The following is a 19,870-nucleotide window of genomic DNA, read 5'->3' on the forward strand; positions in this document are numbered from 1 at the left end:
TCTTCTGTAAGTAGGTTTTTATTGATCCAGGCTTGTGTGGGATGTTCTCCTCTGGCAAGCGCAGATGTTTGCTGCTGATCTGCCCTGCAGTAGACGACCCAGTTTTATCCTATGAAGGAGATTATTTGTACTGGTTGAACAGCTGGGCCAAGATCTTCCATCGGAGTCACATGGGACAGTAGGGCGCAACACAAACAAACAACCACTGACCCTTCTCACGGGACTGAACTTAATCTGCCAAACGGTTCAGCTAATTGTTCGGTCGGTGCATATTTCATGAGCTTGTGCACAAATTATAAAGCTCTGGCCTCCTGCAGAACAGACATGGCCTTTGAAAACAAAACACGAACTACGAGTGAGGTCAAATGTCTATGCTGGAGATCTTAAAAAGATTAGTTCAACCAAAAATGAAAATTTAGTTATTTACGTCGTTTCAAACCTGTAGAACAAAAAAGAAGACATTTTGTAGAGTGTGCAAGTTGCTCTTTTCCATGCATATGACTTTTTCGCAAATACCTGCTCCCATTTGTTACTGCTGCTACATCCGACAAGCCATTGAGTGAAAAATACATTGCTGAGCAAAGAGGACACTGACAACTCACCGACGGACAAGTCAGAACAGGTTGCTTTTTTAATATGAAACAAAGTTTCATCTTTCAGGTTTTGTCATTTATTTAAAGAAATTCAAACAATAAATATCGTTTTGTGGCTCTTTAATGTGTTGTGACAGTTCAGAGCTGCACGTGAACCGATCATCTATTTCATCTATTACTAGTTATAGCACAAAATACATGTTTCAATTGCTAAAAGACTTCTGAAATGATCTGATTTGTTTAGGTCACATGTCAATCAAACTCCCGGTGAGTGTCAGTTACAGTGATTCAAGCTTCATAAAAGACACAAAAGCACCAAAAAAGTATCGTAAAATCATCCATATGACTATATGACTATGTTCCAGATCTTCTGAAGCCGTTTGTTTATTTTATACTTATATTTTTACTGCCTTTTTTTATGAATACCATTAAATTTAGAGGATTGGTTGTGGAGTGAAGGAAACTAAAATACATAATTTTAAATGTTATTGGTTGTAAACGTATTGAATTTTATTTACCAGTGTTTTACATTATTTCTGAATGTAATAATAAAACGCAACTCGGACGTAGATGCGACTTACTTTTCCATTTTTGATTCAGTTTTGAGTGCAGTGATGCAAATTTGAATGCAATTAATGCAATTTTGACTCTTTTTTTTTTTTGTTTTTTTAAGTGTATTGCAATTTTGATGCAATTTTGAGTATAATGCAGTTTTGCCGTAATTTTGCAATAATGCAGTATTGATGTAATTGTAAATGCAATAATCAAATTTTGACGTAATTGTGAATGCAATAATCAAATTGATGCAAATTAGGCAATGATGTAATTTTTAAAAAAAATTGCAATAATGCAATTTTGATGTAATTGTGAATGCAGTAATGCAATTTTGATGCAATTTTGCAATAATGTAATTTTGCAATAATGCAATTTTGACGTAATTGTGAATGCAGTAATGCAATTTTGACGCAATTTTACAATAATGTAATTTTGCAATAATGCAGTTTTGACGTTATTGTGAATGCAGTAATGCAATTTTGACGCAATTTTGCAATAATGCAATTTTGAGAATTTTGAGTGAAATAAAAAAAAAAACTTGGATGTAGATGCGACTTATATTTCCTTTTTTGTTTCAATAATGCAATTTTAACTCAGTTTTCAATGCAATGCAATTTTACACAAAATTGAATGCAATAATTCAGTAATTACATTTTTTAAGCGTAGTGCAATTTTGACTCAATTTTGAGTGTAATGCAACTGACGCAATTTTGAGTGCAATAAAGAACTTTTAATGCAACATTGAATGCAATAATGCATGTTTGACGAAATTTTGCAATAATGCAATATTGACAAATGTGAATGCAATAATGAAATTGACGCCATTTTGAGTGCACTGAATTTTGACTAAATTTTGAGTGTAATGCAATTTTGATGTAATTGTGAATGCAATAATGCAATTTTGACAATTGTGAATGCAATAATGAAATTGACGCAATTTTGAGTGCAATGCAATTTTGACTCATTTTTGAGGCAAAATTGAGTCAAAAAATAAAATGCAACTTTTCAGTAATGCAAATTTGAATGCAATAATTTAATTTTGACTTTTTTTTTTTTTTTTTTTTTTTTTATAAGTGTAATGCAATTTTGATGCAATTTCAAGTGCAATAATGCAATTATGACATAATTGTGAATGCAATAATGCAATTTTGACAAATTTAAGTGTGACGCAATTTTGCAATAATGCAATTTTGACACAAAAGTGTGATTTATAGTCCGGTACAACTTATTTTCCTGGAATATACATTAGTTATTTACAGAAGTCATTATTTACAGAAAATTATTAAATGTAATAATAAAATGCAACTTGCATAGATGCGAATTATTTTTGCTTTTTGGGTTCAATAATGCAATTTTGACAATTGTGAATGCAATGAAATTTTGACAATTTTGAGTGCAATCAAATTTTGACGCAGTTTTGAGTGCAATCACATTTTGATGCAATTTTGAGTGCAGTGCAATTTTGCAATAATGCAATTTTGACAATTGTGATCGCAATAGTGAAATTGTTATGCAAATTTGAGTGGTATAATGCAATTTCAACACAATTTTGAGCGCAATAATGCAATTTTGATGCAGTTTTGAGTGTGATTTATAGTCAGGTGCAATGTATTTTCCTGGAATATACATTAGTTATTTACAGAAGTCATTATTTTCAGAAAATTACAGATTTGTGAATGAATCATTCTTTTAAGTTGAGTTTTTGAGTGAACTCAGTTTAATTAAAAAAAAAAAATGATTTGCTCACAAATAGAGGAAAATTTATGATATTTTAACCTTTTTTGCATCTGGTTTAAAGCTTCACAATCAGTGTAAGTGCATGGAAAACAGCAATTAGCACAATCTTCAAAATTTCTTCATTTTTATTTCAAGGACAAAATAACTTTTAGAAGGAGTGGAGTGTGTGGAAATTGCACCATTTTAATTTTTGAGTCGACCTATCCCTTTTTTTCTGTGTTTAATGCGTGTTGAGCTTTCGCATACGTTTCTTTTCCGTTGGCACCGTCCTGCTGCATTCTGACATCAAGCCACAAAAATGTTGAAGGAGTGAGCGGAGTTCTTATTATAGAGTCCTTTCTTTCCATGATGTCAAGAGGGATTGACGTGGATGTAGGAAGTAGATGACCGCTAAAACTCGTCGCTTCAGCAAGTCCGTGTATGCGACTGCCACACTGTGCCGTGACAAGTCGTCCCAGCTTGAGAAAGGCCCCATTGTGCTGAGCCACAGCATCTCATCTGTGTGACACATTCTGCCCGAATATCACTTTCCTGAAAGTGCATTTGTATATGGGATAAAGAGGAACACGGACAGAAGGGGATAGGAAAAAGACTGAATAGGCAGTTTGGAAGTGGTGATGTCCGATTTATGTACAAATTGTTCTTTCTGGAAGTCTGGAAGCATGTAATTTTGCACAGTTGTCAACTAAAATATTATTTTAATTTCGGGCATAGTGAAATGGACTAAAATGATCATTTTGACTAAATTTAAAGGATATTTAAGAAAAAAAAAGAAGGTTGTTTTAAAACTATTATTTTAGTATTATTTAAATACTTTTATAGGATTTACTCATTTAATTTAAAGCATATTTTCCAAAAAGATTTTTGTTTTAAAACTCTTATTTTAGTATTATTTAAATACTATTACAGGATTTATTCAAAGTTTGGCTTTATTTTTAGATTTTCATTTTTATAAATGTGTAATATTTTATGTATTTTATTTTATATATTATTTACAATATATTAAATATTATTTAGAAATATAAATATTTCTGTATAGCTATAATTTTATTTCAGTTTGCTTGCTATTTTTCATGTAACTTTTTATTTTTCATTTTAATTTTAGTGTTATTATTGTTTTTAATTTATTTTATTTTTATATATTTTCTTTTTAAATATATCACTTCAATATTATTTACAATATACTGTATTAAATATTGTTTAGAAATATATTTCTGTATAGTTGTACTTTTATTTCAGTTTTAGTAATTTAATATTTATTTTCATTTATTTTTTATTTTGATTTTAATAAGTGTTAGTCATTTTTATTATTTATTTTATATTTTATATATTTTATTTATTTTAAAAAATATTATTTAAATATATTATATTTATAATATATTTAATGTTATTTAGAAATGTGTAACTTTATTTAGAAATGTATAGCTCTAATTTTATTTAAATTTTAGTTTTAGAAATGTTAATACTTGCTTATTTTCATTACATTTCTTAAGTTTTCATTTAATATTTATAGTTAATTTTATTTCACCTTTATTAAATATGACATTACCAACGTTTAAAAATAATAACTTTACCAGTAATTACCAAAATTTTTAACAGTGAATTAGTACCTAGCATTCAGCTGCTTTGTGGTGCACTAAAATGTCACTTCCTGTTCCTGTTTCCCATCTCAGGTGATTTACCTAAAGAAAACACCAGAGGAAGCCTACAGAGCCCTTATCTCCGGCTCCAATGCCTCATATCTTCCCTTCAGGTAAGACAGCCACATATCCACATCATCCGCAAAATCGAATTTAAAAAAAATGCAAAAATTCTCAGTTGTTGCTAAACCCTTGCTAATATATATTTAGCCTCATTCCCCCCACTTTCCCCTCTCTCTCCCTCGCATATAACTCGCTTACACTGCACTCTAATCTGATTTTCGCACGAAATATTGTCTCTCCTGCGGCTCACAGGGTTTGTAATGCGATAAACTTCTTTGCCCAGATAAATGAACAGGCAAAGTGGGAAAAACAGCACGGCTGTTTTTGCAAACCATGAAGCTGACGGGCCAGATAGTTTGTCGTGCATCTATATCGTGATGCTCGTAATTGCAGCAGGATTAGATTATCGTGCTGCTACGGGTCGACATCTCTGGCCTTTAATTTGGGATTACAGCGTACGGCTGGGTCAGCGCACTCATGTAATCTCTTTTCTTGAGCTGAATTCTGGACTCGGTTCCAAACTGTCTCAAAGGACAGGATGTTAAACCTTTGAGCTGACCTCCATACATAAAACTGAGCAGGACATACGCAAGGCCCTTGAGCAGGAGGTAAACCATCTGTTGCAGGTTCTAGATGGTGTGTAGTGGTAATCTGCTCCGTCAGATTTGTGAATTGTTAGAGAAAGTTGTGAATGGGTCGTCCTGTTGGAAACGAGAGTAACCTTTATTAGATTCTTTATTGGAAGGTGTTACTATTGGGATTGAATCACTAGACTTTAGTGGTGATTTATTAGTAGTGCTCTCATGCAGTAAAATGTTTAAAGGGCGATAAAATAAATTAGTAGTGTTGGATTCATGGTTTGGCGTTTAGCCTCAATTTAGTTTTAGTCATAGTCTTTTGACTAAAATGTAATTTAGTTTTACTCATATTTTAATAATCTAAATTGTTTTAGTGTAGTTTTAGTTGACTAAACATCATAAGTTTGTAGTTGACTAAATCTACAGTAGATTTAGTCAGCTAAAATCTAATGGATTTAGTTACAGTGGAATGCATTTATTAAGCATTTCTCTAAAATTACCAAACTTATTGTATAGTGTTTTTTTTTTTTTTTTTTTTTTTTTTTGTGGTCACATGATGATTAATGTGTCTCCACGTGAGTGCGAGTATATTTTTCCTGTCATGCTCTATGTAAGACACTTGTGGATTTGTGCCAGCGTGACTGCTGTTTGGTTATTCCACCACCCAGTCGCCCTGTTAGATGCCAGCCGTGGCTCCAAGACGCCCTCCTGCTGTTTCTCAAAATGACGAGGAATTCCCATGGAGATATTATGTCATCTTCAAAAACTGTGGCCTTTCTTTTTTAAAACCACTCCATCACACAGAAATCACAGACACATAGCATTTTTCATTAGCATGTAGTTAGTATTCTGGGTTAGTCAGTCGTTTGATTGTTTGCCTCCGCCACCAGATGAGGTTTGACCCCTCATCTCTATCCTCCCCATTCACTGACCCAGAAACACAAAGTCTTAAAGTTCACCCAGGCCAAGAACATAACTGCGTATTCTGTTATGTGCGCATACATAATGTGACCCATGGCCTCATCGAACAGAAACACTCATTGTTAAAGTGGACTCTCGCTGGCTAATGATTCAGAGCTGTATACACTGAATAGCGATGAGGCCTACATTTTCTAAATCTGTGATCTTCAGTGTAGTCCCTTGATGCTTTTAGCCATGGGTTTATGAATTTATGGAACAGACCGTGTATATTGGTGCTTTCTGAGATGGGCTGTAAGTGCTTCCGGTATAGATTAGCTCTGGCCTTCAAACAGTTTGTAAGTCAGTCACTGAATGCAAACAGGAAATGGCAGCTTTGTTTTTAAAGTGCTGTTATTAGTGTTTTTCCCAGAAGGGCAAAATCCCCATTTGGTTTTCTTTACAACACATACTCTCATGTCATCAAGGGAATTTTTTTTTATTTATTTATTTATTTTTTTACTCATTGACTGTTACTGGTTTCTGAAATCAGGAATTATCTTACTTATTAGTCGGTTCACTGTATGTGGGCATCAGTTCAAACGCTCTTGCACTTCTCAAAAGATTAACCTTTATCCAACACTTCCTTTTGAGTAACATTTGAGTCATTCTTAAAAATATTTTGACTTTCTGACTTGCGTAATGTTTGTTTTTAAATTAAGTTTTCCCTTTAAAAAAGCTTTTAAATATTCTATATAGTGTTAGTAGTAACATTTTAGTACTCCTCTTGATGTGTGCAAAACAGTTCATAGTATTAAATAAAATATTTGGTTATGAAATGATGCCTTTCAGATGGCATTTCTTAAATATTTAATGTTTTTCTTCACTAACAAGGCACTTACTCATCACAATGTTCAAAGGCTAACTTAGATTATAAAATCATAACTGCTTCTTGGGCTTGTCTGCACTTGTAGGGAAGCAACTGTTTATCTTTGCCAGTTTGTAATGTGTAGTGGCTCACCATTATTGTGATCAGTGTTTGCTTATTGTGTGCCTGACATTGCCAATAAGAAACTACATTTTTAAAACACGAATCAGTGGACCTGGTTGGAGCAGGATATTGATATGTGGCTTAAATAAAGGTTAAACAACTAAGACTCACGTTCAGAAGGAAGCATTGTGTACATTGTGTAAGAAATCCTGCAGTACCTTTACTAGTCGTGCTTCTTATGGCACTTCTTTTACTCTGTTTGCTGTCCTGTCCATCTTGAAGGTTAATTGGGCTCTTGTTTCGCTACAAAGATGTGATTGTTAATGGCGTAGCTGCGCAAGGGAAGAAAAGCGCTTTGTCAGTGTGCCCCCCACTTGGCTGCTGTAGCCATGCTACTCGTGGAGACAAACAGTGCGACATGGTTACGCAATGCTTAGAAATTGGTTAACTCACAAAGTAAACAGTTGTGTTGTCTATTAGAGGGAAGGGGGTCCTGATGGGAAACAATGAATGGGCCATACCACTGAATAATGGGAAGCTCTGTGTAAGACCCATGTTTGAGTACGTCACCAGAGGAAGAAATTACAAGATGTTGGATGAGATGGTATATTTAATTCTGGAATTAAACAGTCTGCACCTCTTGCATCACATTTTTCTTGTTCCAGGAACAGGGCTTGAATAGATTTTAGATGAGTTTTGAGACTATTTTTAGCTGTGGACCTGATCCATTTTGGATCACTGTGGCTTGAAAGTAGCCTCACATTTAAGGCACTCTGGAAATGTAAGGTTTTGATCCATCTTGCATAAGCAACGTCTTGCTATCTGGCCAAAATATCTGCACATTGATCCTGGTTGCAGAGCAGTTTCCCACATCAAGCCTTACTTGGAAATAAACTTACGTAACCTACAAGTATACACCTAATAATGGTATGTACAACATGACTTGAAGTCTTTAAGCAATGTATTTTTAGGTCGACATTTGAAGTAACCTGATAGTTCAGATGGTTTGTTGGCAGTGTAATCTACACTCACGTGAACTGATGTGTGTTTGTTACATGTTTGGAGACTGTGCTCTAGTAACCTGGATGGGGGGCTACAGTCTACAGTCGACAATTCAGACCTTGGCATTGCTCTCCTGTTATGTAAGAACGGGGAAGAATCTTTCTCTGTCTGCCCAAATATTTGGCAATACCGTGAGGAAAACAGTGGCAGTCTTCCAAAGGAAGTAGGCAAGTCCTACTCAGCCCTGTATGGCAAGATCTAGTCAAGTTTTTTGCCTATTTGAGCCCAAGTAATCCTGATCTAGCTTGATAGAGTAATATAGTCTTCAGGGTCTCATTGAGGAACTCCACACCCAGTCTTGTATGTGCAAGGGTGGGTTTCATTTCCGAGATTTGGTTTCCTGTTTCTTTACGGTTTCACTACTGCGTGTGTATGCCAAATTTAATCCGATGAACTCATGTATTCCATCCTCATTCGATCACTGGTGCATTACATCACCAAGACCTTACATATGATCTTGGATCTTGGGTCAACTAATAAAACTCCAATCAGAATTCCTCTCTTGGGCTTTCATTGCCCTGTCATTTCTTTTAGCTTTAGGTCTGCTAAGCCATGTCTGTCTTGCCAAGTTGTGGTGTGCATTCAAAGCTTTTAGACTTATTAAATCATATTTGAATCGTGAAGTTACCAACCCTACTAAGTCTCAGAGGAACTTGACCCTGTGTGATTACAGAATCCACTGCTGGCAGTAAATCTGTATCTGCTAAAACACATCATGTCCACAGTGGTGGTTACGTAACGGCACTAAAGTGCTGCTTGTGGTTTTGGCATCTGTAAGCTTGTTCTGCTTTGCTGCTCTATAGTGCTCGCCCAGGACACACCCTGTGCTTAACAGCTCTGCTTATCCCAGGCTTTTGAACCCAGCCTAAGACTGTAAAGAAGCAGATTTATATGTGAACGCCTTGACCAGCCCTTTCTGATTCCTTCTTTGTTGGAGGAACTAATTGCGGGTAGATGCATTCCCATGAGATAACATTGTTTGACTTGCCACTTATGGTAATGGCGCATGAGCCTGTAATTGCTTGTGCAGTCAAAACCATTCGTCATGTTGTGTAGTCTAGAGATTTGAGTTTTGGGCTGATCGCCGAAAGTTCCTGACCCCACAAAGGGCGAATCCAACGTGCCCTTTGTGCAAGGCACTTGACCTTGGTGTACTCCCTGGGGGATTGTCCTTGTAATGCATTCCAAGTCACCCTGAATGAAAGCATCTACTGATTGACCAACTAGTAAAAGTGGACAAAGATGTGCTGTTTTAAATGAGGTTTGTCTAACTCCTGGCCTCCACTCCCGGAGGTGAGACATTACATAATACTCAGGATGTTAGTCTATAATTGGTGCCGGTAAGCCGCTGTGATTCTAGAGCCAAATCGATTGGCTCAACATTTTTCTGTGCTGTGTGAAGGAAGATGAATGAGCCTTTGGCTGGTGGGAAAGTATCCAGCTGTTTCTTCAAACATATCTTGGATCTTACTGTCGGTATATGGTACAGATAATTGTGTGATCAAAAGAAATTTTTCTGCAAAGCTCTGTTGGAAACTTGCCTGGGTTTTCTTTTTGTCTCGAATTTCTTTTTACAATATGACTGAGCTTGTTTATTAGTGTGTTTCATCATATGTGAGTTGGTGGTGCTATAACCTTGTGGTTAAACACCTGGGGTAGTCACTGAAAGTTGCAAGTTCAAATCCATCAAGCGTAGCGCTGAAACCATATTGTAATTGTTACAATGGCCAAGGACCAGTGTTCTCCAACTAAAAGTGATCGGGCAGACCAAACCACAAGTCATAAAGACTTGAAACTTGGAGAGGTGATAGTACTCACATCATCTACAACATCACCAAGGCTTGCTCCATTTGGCCTGACGGTGGCTCTACAATGATCAAAAGGATGACACTCCTACGGACAAAACGCATGCCTCAGATTCGATCGTCACCTGGCCAAATTTTCAGGTGTTTTGGATTTTTTTTGAAAAAGCTACTTTTGCCAACTAGTCCTAGTTTTTTTTTTTAAACCAATCGGAACCAAACCAGTGAAGAAAGTTGTACTTGAAACTTGGAGAGGTGGTAGCATTCACACAGTCTACAACATCAACAAAGCTCACCCCAATCAACCTGATGGTGGCGCTACAGCAATCAAAAGTACAAAATCACTCATAACTCCTAAGCCATTTGTCGCAACTCAAGTGTCCTTCATTGTTAAAGTCCTTGGCCCATAACGGACAAAACGCATGCCTCAGATTCAATCGTCACCTGGTGAAATTTTCAGGTGTTTTGGATTTTTTTTGACAAACGTACTTTTGCGAACTAGACCTAGGTTTTTAAAACCAGTTGGAACCAAGCCAGTGAAGAAAGTCATAGAGACTAGAAACTTGGAGAAGTGGTAGTACTCACACTGTCTACAACATCACCAAGGCTCCCCCAATCGTTCTGATGGTGGCGCTGCAGTGATTAAAAAGTATGAAATTACCCATAACTCTATTATTCATAACTCAAGTGTCCTATATTGGAATACTTGGCCCACAACAGACAAAAACACACGCCATGGATTCAGTCGCCACCTGGCAAAAATTTCAGGTATTTTGGATTTTTTTTTAAATATTTTTGCGAACTAGTCGTAGTTCCAGTGCAGAAAGATTCTCTGTAAAGTGTTTATCAATACTTTTTAAAAAAAAGTGTTAACTTTCAACTCATCGTTGTGACACAATGCCAAAAAGTTTGCAAAGGGGCGGAGCTGCTTTTACTAAAACACCTATAACTCTTAAATGAAAAAAGATATTTTCACCAAACTCGAAATACATATGTAAGTGCTTACTCTAAGGCAGGGGTGTCAAACTCCAATCCTGGAGGGCCGCAGCCTTGCAGAGTTTAGATGCCACCCTAATTAAACACACCTGATCCAACTAAACAAGTCCTCCAGGCTTAATTGAAAACTGCATAGTATGAGTGTTGGAGCAAGGTTGGAACAAAACTCTGCAGGGCTGCGGCCCCCCAGGAACTGAGTTTGACACCCCTGCTCTAAGGTCACAGTAAAAAAAAAAAAACGCAGAGTTTGGCCACTTGGTGGCGTTATAACAGGGAAAAACAATAAAACGGCTATAACTGTGCAATGGTTAGTCTGATTGACTTAAAAAGTGGTATGCCACGTCTTTGTCCAAAGTGCCAGAAGAGACTGTGAGGACATTTAACGTATCTCAAAAAACAGTGTCAGCCATTCATTTCAGGTTGGCTTAGACCCTAAAAGCATACAACCTTGAAGGCCTTGAAGCCCTTTAATTCCTGCTTGCAGCTATATTGATTTACCCATACACAAGACATCCATGCCCTCTTCTGGGAGTTATAGGTTTGCATATGTGAGTACATGGTGTTTTTTGTGGGTAAATGGAGCCTGATACTTTCCATTGAGGCACACTGGGAGACTAATGAAAGGATCCCAGCAGAACACTGACCCACTTTTTATGCAACCCAGCCTGCATCATAAACAGCGAATTAAGCACATGCATAATGCAAAACTCAATTAAAGCGGGAACAAAGAACCTGTTCCTTGACGTGCGTTCAAGGGATGGTGTAGTGACCCCTTTTAGTTTCTGAAGCAATAGGCCTTTCATTACAACCATAGCTTTTCTTGACCCAGTGACATCATTTTACAGTAGGTACACAAACAAACCTGAATTGCACTTCCTCGAACATGTGATCAAAACATTCTTGTCCATGACCTTAATTTTGCCTTGACTTTGTAGACCCATCGTGTTACAGGCCACCCACATGTACATGTACATGTACAAACCCTCCACAACAAGGTTTTCTTTCTTTAAAAACGCACGATAAAAGCTAACACAGTCTCGCCTGTCGCTTTACCTTCACTCCCACATCCAAACACAAAGGCCCTGACCCAGTTACTTGTATTCATGGGTAGGTAATGGTTTACTCCGGATGAAAGAAGACCACCTGAGAGACACGGTTTGAAATCAATGTCTTGTGTTCTTGTTTCTTTGCGCATAACGTGACTTGATGTTCTTGTTTATATTCCTGTGGGTGTTTCTTTTTTGTTCGTTTGAATCTTGTGTAAAATACACCCACGCAATTTCAACATGCCTTCTCTTTTCTTTCAGGGATGCTTCATTTGGGAATTGCACATACAACCTGACGGTTCTCGACTGCTTGCAAGGCATTAGGAAGGTGAGATTACACTATAGTACTATATAAATAATTTAACCTCACCATATTATATGTAATGTATTATTTCACAAAATCTAAAAATATAAAATTACATTTTTATAACATTGCCACAACTAAAAATATTATTATACAAATTCTACATTAGCAAGAAAGATTTTGATTTAAGTGTTTCAGCACTCAAGTATGCACACAATCCTGGATTATACTCATAGATACTAATCGACTGCTTAATCCCCCTGTACAGTCAGCATGAGTCTGGAAACCTGTACATTAGACAAGGAACATTTGTGTCTATGTGTTGGAAAAAGTGCTTGAGGCAGGTTATGCTGCTGACGGCTTATGTAACACAACAGGTGTCTTCAGTTTGAGCTGCAGGGGCAATGAACCTCTCTCCAGCCCTCTATTGTACAGTCTTTCTCTGATTGTCTGTCTGCGGGTGTGGGAGTGTGTGAGCTGAAGACTTGCATGATGACAGCTTTTTTGTGTCTTTGTTCAAATAGGCAGTCAGTTTTTTGATGTATCTGACTCAAATCCATTTTGTTTTTTAATCTCAACAGCAAAAGACTACTTGAAATGAACAAAGCACATCTGTATTAGTTTTGAAATCCAATTTCAAATAGTTTTTTTTTTTCCACTGAAGACTGGAGTAATGATGCTGAAAATTCAGCTTTGCATCACAGAAAAAAAATTACATCTTAAAGGAGAAGTCCACTTCCAAAACACAATTCACAAATAATTTACTCACCCCCTTGTCATCCAAGATGTTCGTGTCTTTCTGTGTTCAGTCGTAAAGAAATTATGGTTTTTGAGGAAAGCATTTCAGGATTTTTCTTCATATAATTGACTTCAATTGTGCCCCCGATTTTGAACTTCCAAAATGTAGTTTAAATGCAACTTCAAAGGGCTCTAAACAATCCCAGCCGAGGAAGAAGGGTCTTATCTAGCGAAACGATCGGTCATTTTTTTAAAAATGCGTATACTTTTTAAGCACAAAAGCTTGTGTAGCACAGGTTCTGGGATGTGCATTCACGCCACTATGTATTGAATCATGTCGAAAGATCATGCTGATTGTAGGCGGATCTACAGACCCAGTGTTTACAAAGCGAACACACAAAGACTAAGAAAGTGCAAGTAAATTCTGAATTTCTAGGAGAAAATCAGATGGAGTTTTTCGCTATTCTCTACCTTTTTTAGCCAGAGTACACAGACGATGAACTTAGACGTGATTCGTAGTAGTGATGGGAAGTTCGGATCAATTTACCTACTCAGACCTTTGAGTCTCATTCAGTAAAATGAACGAATCTTTTTCGAGTCATTTCATTAATTTTAGCAAAATCAGCATCACGTGACAGCTCCATAAGATGAACGAATAACTCGAAAAACCCGAAGATTCGAAACAGGTGAACTAATTCCAGTACAGAACCTAATAAGATGTTGCGCATGCGTGACTGAACGAATCACTCCCCGAGACGACTCGTCCTTCGCGAGTCACATTAAAGATTCGTTCAAAATGAACGAATCATTCAAGATTGACCCGTGGACGCGCATCCGAGAGCCTGTGCTACACAAGCTTTTGTGCTTAAAAAGTATACAAATTTTTATTTTTCGAAAAAAATGACCGATCGTTTCGCTAGATAAGACACTTCTTCCTCAGCTGGGATCGTTTAGAGCCCATTGAAGCTGCATTTAAACTACATTTTGAAAGTTAAAATCAGGGGCACAATTGAAGTCCATTATATGAAGAAAAATCCTGAAATGCTTTCTTTAAAAACCATAATTTCTTTACGACTGAAGACAGAAAGACATGAACATCTTGGATGACAAGGGGGTGAGTAAATTATTTGTAAATTGTTATTTTGGAAGTGGACGTCTCCTTTAATATATTTAAATAAAAGAGCGGGTATTTAAATTAGCAATAAATTTAAGAATTTAACAGCATTTTTGATCAAGTTAATGCAGCCTTAGTGAATATAAGAGACTCTTTCAAAAGTATTTGACCCCCAAACTTTTGAACAGAATTGTATAACATACATGTGCAAAAACATCTGAAGACTTACTTTTTTAAAATATTTTAAAATTAAGCTTTTATCATTGCAGTTTGGAAAGGATGCCACTCCAGACCAGTGTTGGGGGTAACGCATTACAAGTAACGCGAGTTATGTAATATTATTACTTTTCAAAGTAACTAGTAAAGTAACGCATTACTTTTTAATTGACAAGAATATATCTGAGTTACTTTTTTCAAATAAGTAACGCCAGTTGCTTTTCCCCCCATTTATTGATTAAAAGCTCCCCTGTCCCCATGTTGAGAGAAATCGGGAGTAAGATGAACATGCATTAATTCATCTCACTCACAAAAAACATATTCAGTATTCCTCAAAATGAATAAAAACAGTGAAATTCAACTCAGAATTTGACGCAAACCTGCAATAATTAAATATGTTAAATAATACAAATATCCTTGATGCATTTAATCACATTTTAATCCCATTTGTCTTTGCTGCCGACTTTCGATGATCCAATTCAACCATACTAATAAGCATAAAATTACTCAAGATAATCTAACATTTGTTTTCCTTTTTTTATTGCTGAAGAGTTGACATTTTTTTTCTTCTGCGGTCTATTGTACAAACGTGAAATTAAATTTCTCAAAGCCTGAGGCTTTTGGTGAAAAAAGGCTTTTTACCTTTGCCAAAAATATAACTTTTTATATTAAAAACAAACAAGCAAGCCCTGCCCAGATTTAAAAAGTAATGCAAAAGTAACGCATTACTTTACATAAAAAGTAACTAAGTAATGTAATTAATTACCTTTTTAGCGAGTAACTCAATATTGTAATGCATTGCTTTTAAAAGTAACTTTACTCCAGACGCTTTCTAGGATCTGTCAAAACAAACATTGTTTTCTAATAATGTGTTTCTGTTCAATTCTTTGCTCAACGTTGTAAAACTAGCTGGCAGGTCAATCACGTCTGTTTTGCAAGTATCTGAGCAACAACCAAACATGTTTGTAGGTATCGATGGTTCTTCAGCTTGACCTGCCAGAAAGACTTGTTAAACATGGACGGCGTACGTTTTTGAGTGCATTCTTACATGCTTGTCATTTACAAAACATTCTTCACGCTCTCTTTACATTCAGCCTACGTCATAGAAAAGCAGCGGCATTCCCTGACAACACGCGTCTCTCCTTTACTATTGTTTATTAAGTCATGGTGAGTTTTTAGTAGGAGTGGGCAAGATGCTCAACAAATTGATTTTGAGTATGTATTTAAAAAATACAAATTTTAAATAATTAACAGATTTTTAAAAACAGGCGGGAGTATATTCTTCTGTCTCTAAACAGTCTTTATCCTTTTAAAAGTTACATTTTTAAGACTTTCGGGCCCTCATGCCTTCCTGTGCTTTGAGTCAGACGTATGTGACAGTTTCATCAGTGCCTCCCCTCTGGCTCTAATTAACAGCTTGTTTTAACAGCTCCTTAATTGCATGAGTCACACACGGCATCTGTGAGTGCGATAAACACTGAATCTTGTTAATGATCAAATCACCACTGCTGCCTCTCTTCAAGCTGCCAAAAGGAGTTAATGCCCTGTTTGCCAACATGAGAGCAGTTCTTTTGCTTTTGGGTTTGCTGAATGGTTAAACATCTAGGCTGGTAACCAAAATGTTGTAGGTTCATACTCCACAGACTTTAGTCATCTGAAGTTAACATGAAATCCAAATTTACCTCATTTTTTACAGAGAGACAGTTCTGAATTTATCTTTTTTTTTTTTTTTTTCTTGTAATTGCGACTTTATATTTTATGGTACGACTTTGTAACTCACAATTTGACTTTTTCCATTGCAGGTTAGTTTCTTGTAATTACAACTTTAGTTTTGAAATTCCACATTAGTCACATTGAGTTATGAAGTTGCAGTTATGAGGGGAAAAATTAGCAAATTGTAATTACGAGAAATAATTATGACTTTTTCTCATAATTGCAGATCTTTCTTAATTGTGACAGAATAGCAATTTTTGGATTCAAAGTCACATTGTGTGAGATTAAATCGCAATTATGAGGAAAACTTGCAAATTGTTTGAAACTATGTGACTCACAATATCACAATTTTTGGAAAATCCACGTTTTTGTGACATGAAGCTGCAATTATGAATAAGTTGCAAACTGTCAAAAACAAAGTCAGATGTCACACTGTGAACAGGAGTTGCAGTTTCGACAAACAATTACTTTTCATCATGATTGTGAACTTGTTTTTTGTAATTGTGACTCATAATTGTGTTCTGGTAATTGTGATCTCACTGTCACAGTATGTGGATGTGAAGTCACATTGTGATATGAAGTTGCAAATATGAGGAAAACGTTTCAAAATAATATACATTATAATATAACGCTTCGATTATATTATACGATTATAACTTTTCTCAAAAAAATCTTAAAAAAAATATGACCCACAGGCAATGTGTTTGAGATACAAAGTCGCAATTGAGGCAAATTGTAAGACGCAATCTAGTTCCACAGTGTGAGAAAAAGCTGGAATTATGATAAACAGTTTTAACTTAAGCAATTAAGGCTGTATCTCACAGTATTGCAATTTTTGGATGGTTACATTGTGTGATGAAAGTTGCAATTATAAGTAAAAAGTTGCAAACAGTCTAGAAATAGTGAGAAATAGTCGCAATTACGATAAACAGTTATAATTTCTTACAATTATGACTGTATCCCATAGTATCACAGTTTTTGAACAGTCACATTTTGTGAGATATAAAATTGCAATTACAAGGTGAAAAGTGGCAAATAATCTAGAAACATTGTCAGATGTCACATTGTGATAAATAATGATGACCTTTTCTCATAACTGCAAACTCGTTTCTCATAATTGTGACTGTCTACCAATATCACATTTTTGGATATGAAGTTGCAATTATGAGGAAATTGTTGCAAATTGTCAGAAATGATGCAGCAATTGTGAAGTGTCATATTGTGAAAAAAAAAATAGGAATTATGAAAAACAATTGCAACTTTGCGCTAAAAAAATGTGATTGAGATAAAGTCACATTGTCCGAGATACAAAGTTGCAATTGACGAAGATGTTGCAAATTGTATAAAACAATGTAGCGTCACACTGTGAGAAAAAGTCGGAATTATGATAAACAATTATAACGTCTCGCAATTATGACTATATCCCACAGCATCACAATTTTTTGGGTAGTCACATTGTCTAAGATATAAAGTTGAAATTCTAAGGAAAAAGTTGCAAAACGTCAGATATCACATTGTGAGAAATAGTCGTAACTTTGAGAAACAATTACGATTTTTTTTTTCTCATAATTGCAGACTTGTTTCTCATAATTGTGACTGTCTCACAATATCACAGTTTTTGGATATGAATTCATAATTATGAGAAAAATGTTGCAAATTGTCAGAAACAATGTAGCAATTGTGAAAAATCAGAATACAAAAAACTATTTTATCTTTTCTCGCAATAGTGACTAGCTGCGTTTCCATTACAGATTTGCGCAAAACTTTTGCGATGTTTTATAAATGTTGATAAAGTTTTGTGAAATGACAGCTTTTCCATTAACCAATGTTATGCGACTAAAACGTAATTTCGTCCTCTCACGATAAGTCTATTTCCATTGCAGTTTTGCAAAATATTCAGTTTTCAGTATTGCAATTTTTAGATGGTTACATTGTGTGATGAAAGTTGCAATTATAAGTAAAAAGTTGCAAACAGTCTAGAAATAGTGAGAAATAGTCGCAATTACAATAAACAGTTATAATTTCTTACACTTATGACTGTATCCCATAGTATCACAGTTTTTGAATAGTCACATTTTGTGAGATATAAAATTGCAATTACAAGGTGAAAAGTGGCAAATAATCTAGAAACATGGTCAGATGTCACATTGTGATAAATAATGATGACCTTTTCTCATAAATGCAAATTTGTTTCTCGTAATTGTGAATATCTACCAATATCACATTTTTGGATAAAAAGTCATAATTATAAGGAAAATGTTGCCAATTTTCAGAAACAGAAATGTAGCAATTGTGAAGTGTCACATTGTGAGAAAATTCTAAATTACGGAAAGCAATTTTAAGTTTTCTCAATCTCCAAAAAATGTGATATTAAGATAAATTCACATTGTCTGAGATATGAAGTCGTAATTAAGGAAAATTGTAAGAAACAGTCGCAACTAAACAATTAACCAATGTTATGCGACTAAAACATAATTTTGTCCTCTCATGATAAGTGATGCTGACGGATCTTGGTAGGTTTATGTATATCGCAGCACTAAAAAAAACTTTCCATTGCAGTTTTGCGAAATATTCCTTTTTCAGATTGCCTGAAAAACAACCTCATGTAAATTTACAGGAGTTTTTGTGAAATGTGACATGTTTCCATTGGGTGTATTTTCAATTCGCAATTTTAATTTGCGCACTTTGAAGGCTAATGGAAATGCATCTTAAATCTAACAATTTTGGGATTTTTGGATGGTCAGATTGTAGGAGATTTTTGCAAACGGTCAGAAACAATAGCTGCATTTCCATTACCCTTCAAAGTGCGCAAATTGAAAATGCCATCCCATATCGCAAAAAATAAAATTTACGCTAGCATGAGGCAGTTTTTCAGGCAGTTTGAAAATTTCACAGTCGTTTTTTTTTTATCAACATTTACAAAATATTGCAAATGTTTTGTGCAAATCTGTACCGGAAACGCACCTTACGTAGCAATTGTAAGAGTCTCAAATACAATTACACTTACAATTTTTTTTCTAGTAATTGCGACTTAATAGCTCATAAATTGATTTTATTTAAACTGTGTGTGTAACATGTAATGACTTCCTCTGAAATGCACCAGTAGCTATTTGGACATTGTTTAGGCTACGTTTTTGTAAGCTAGCCGCTTTTTACCTGAAGCCTTAACCTTTTAATATGCTACTACACTGCCAATCCTCCCTGGAACATCCTGAGGTTAAAAGTCTCGATTAAGGACACGGTGAAGATGGCTAGATTACCAGCCCAGATCTTGAACCACTAGGCTCCACCGTTACCACTGCAAGGGTAAAATGAGGAGACTGGAGATTTAGGCCATGTTGGCGGTAATTAAGCGCAGCTCATCCACACCGTCCGTTGACGCTGCAGAAGAGGATTTCTGCTGTAAGCTCTTCCCGCAGTCAGCAGTGGAGGGGAGGAGGGCGGCTGGGCTCATTCGATTAAACCTGACCAGGAACAGTTACATAACCACAGCCTGAGAGCGAGACGGTGCGCTGTATCAGATGCACACACATCTGTCGTTTCACCCAGACGGAGTAAACGGACACGGCCGCCTGTTGTACGTCTGCACGTGTGGACTTCAGAGTAAAGTGTTTGTAGAAGAGTTGTGAAGTTTTATACCTGAAAGCGCTCCGCTGATTGGTGCATTAGGGTGATGTAACTTTGCCAGCTTGTGATAATCACTCACCCGCTGTGCCCTCTATCAGCCTTGATTAGGTTTTGACTGACGGGTGCAACCCTGCAGCTCAGAACAGCATGTTTCACGGTTGGATGGTTGCGGTGACAGTCTCTCAGTGTCAGTCTGTT

The 19,870-nt window shown here is 35.9% G+C and overlaps 1 protein-coding gene across 8 annotated transcripts in view; it reads left to right on the plus strand.

Annotated features, from left to right (window-relative positions):
- cdc14ab (cell division cycle 14Ab) overlaps window positions 1-19,870 on the plus strand; it is a 67,939-nt gene that overhangs the window by 16,911 nt on the left and 31,158 nt on the right. For all 8 annotated transcript variants that reach the window (XM_051094249.1, XM_051094254.1, XM_051094253.1 and 5 more), the window contains 2 exons: window positions 4,559-4,638; window positions 12,222-12,288. In XM_051094249.1, the coding sequence (XP_050950206.1) occupies window positions 4,559-4,638; window positions 12,222-12,288 (147 nt within the window). The remainder of the gene's footprint in view (window positions 1-4,558; window positions 4,639-12,221; window positions 12,289-19,870) is intronic.

The sequence above is a fragment of the Labeo rohita genome, chromosome 22 (genome assembly GCF_022985175.1).
Source record: "Labeo rohita strain BAU-BD-2019 chromosome 22, IGBB_LRoh.1.0, whole genome shotgun sequence".
Classification (NCBI taxonomy): Eukaryota; Metazoa; Chordata; class Actinopteri; order Cypriniformes; family Cyprinidae; genus Labeo; species Labeo rohita.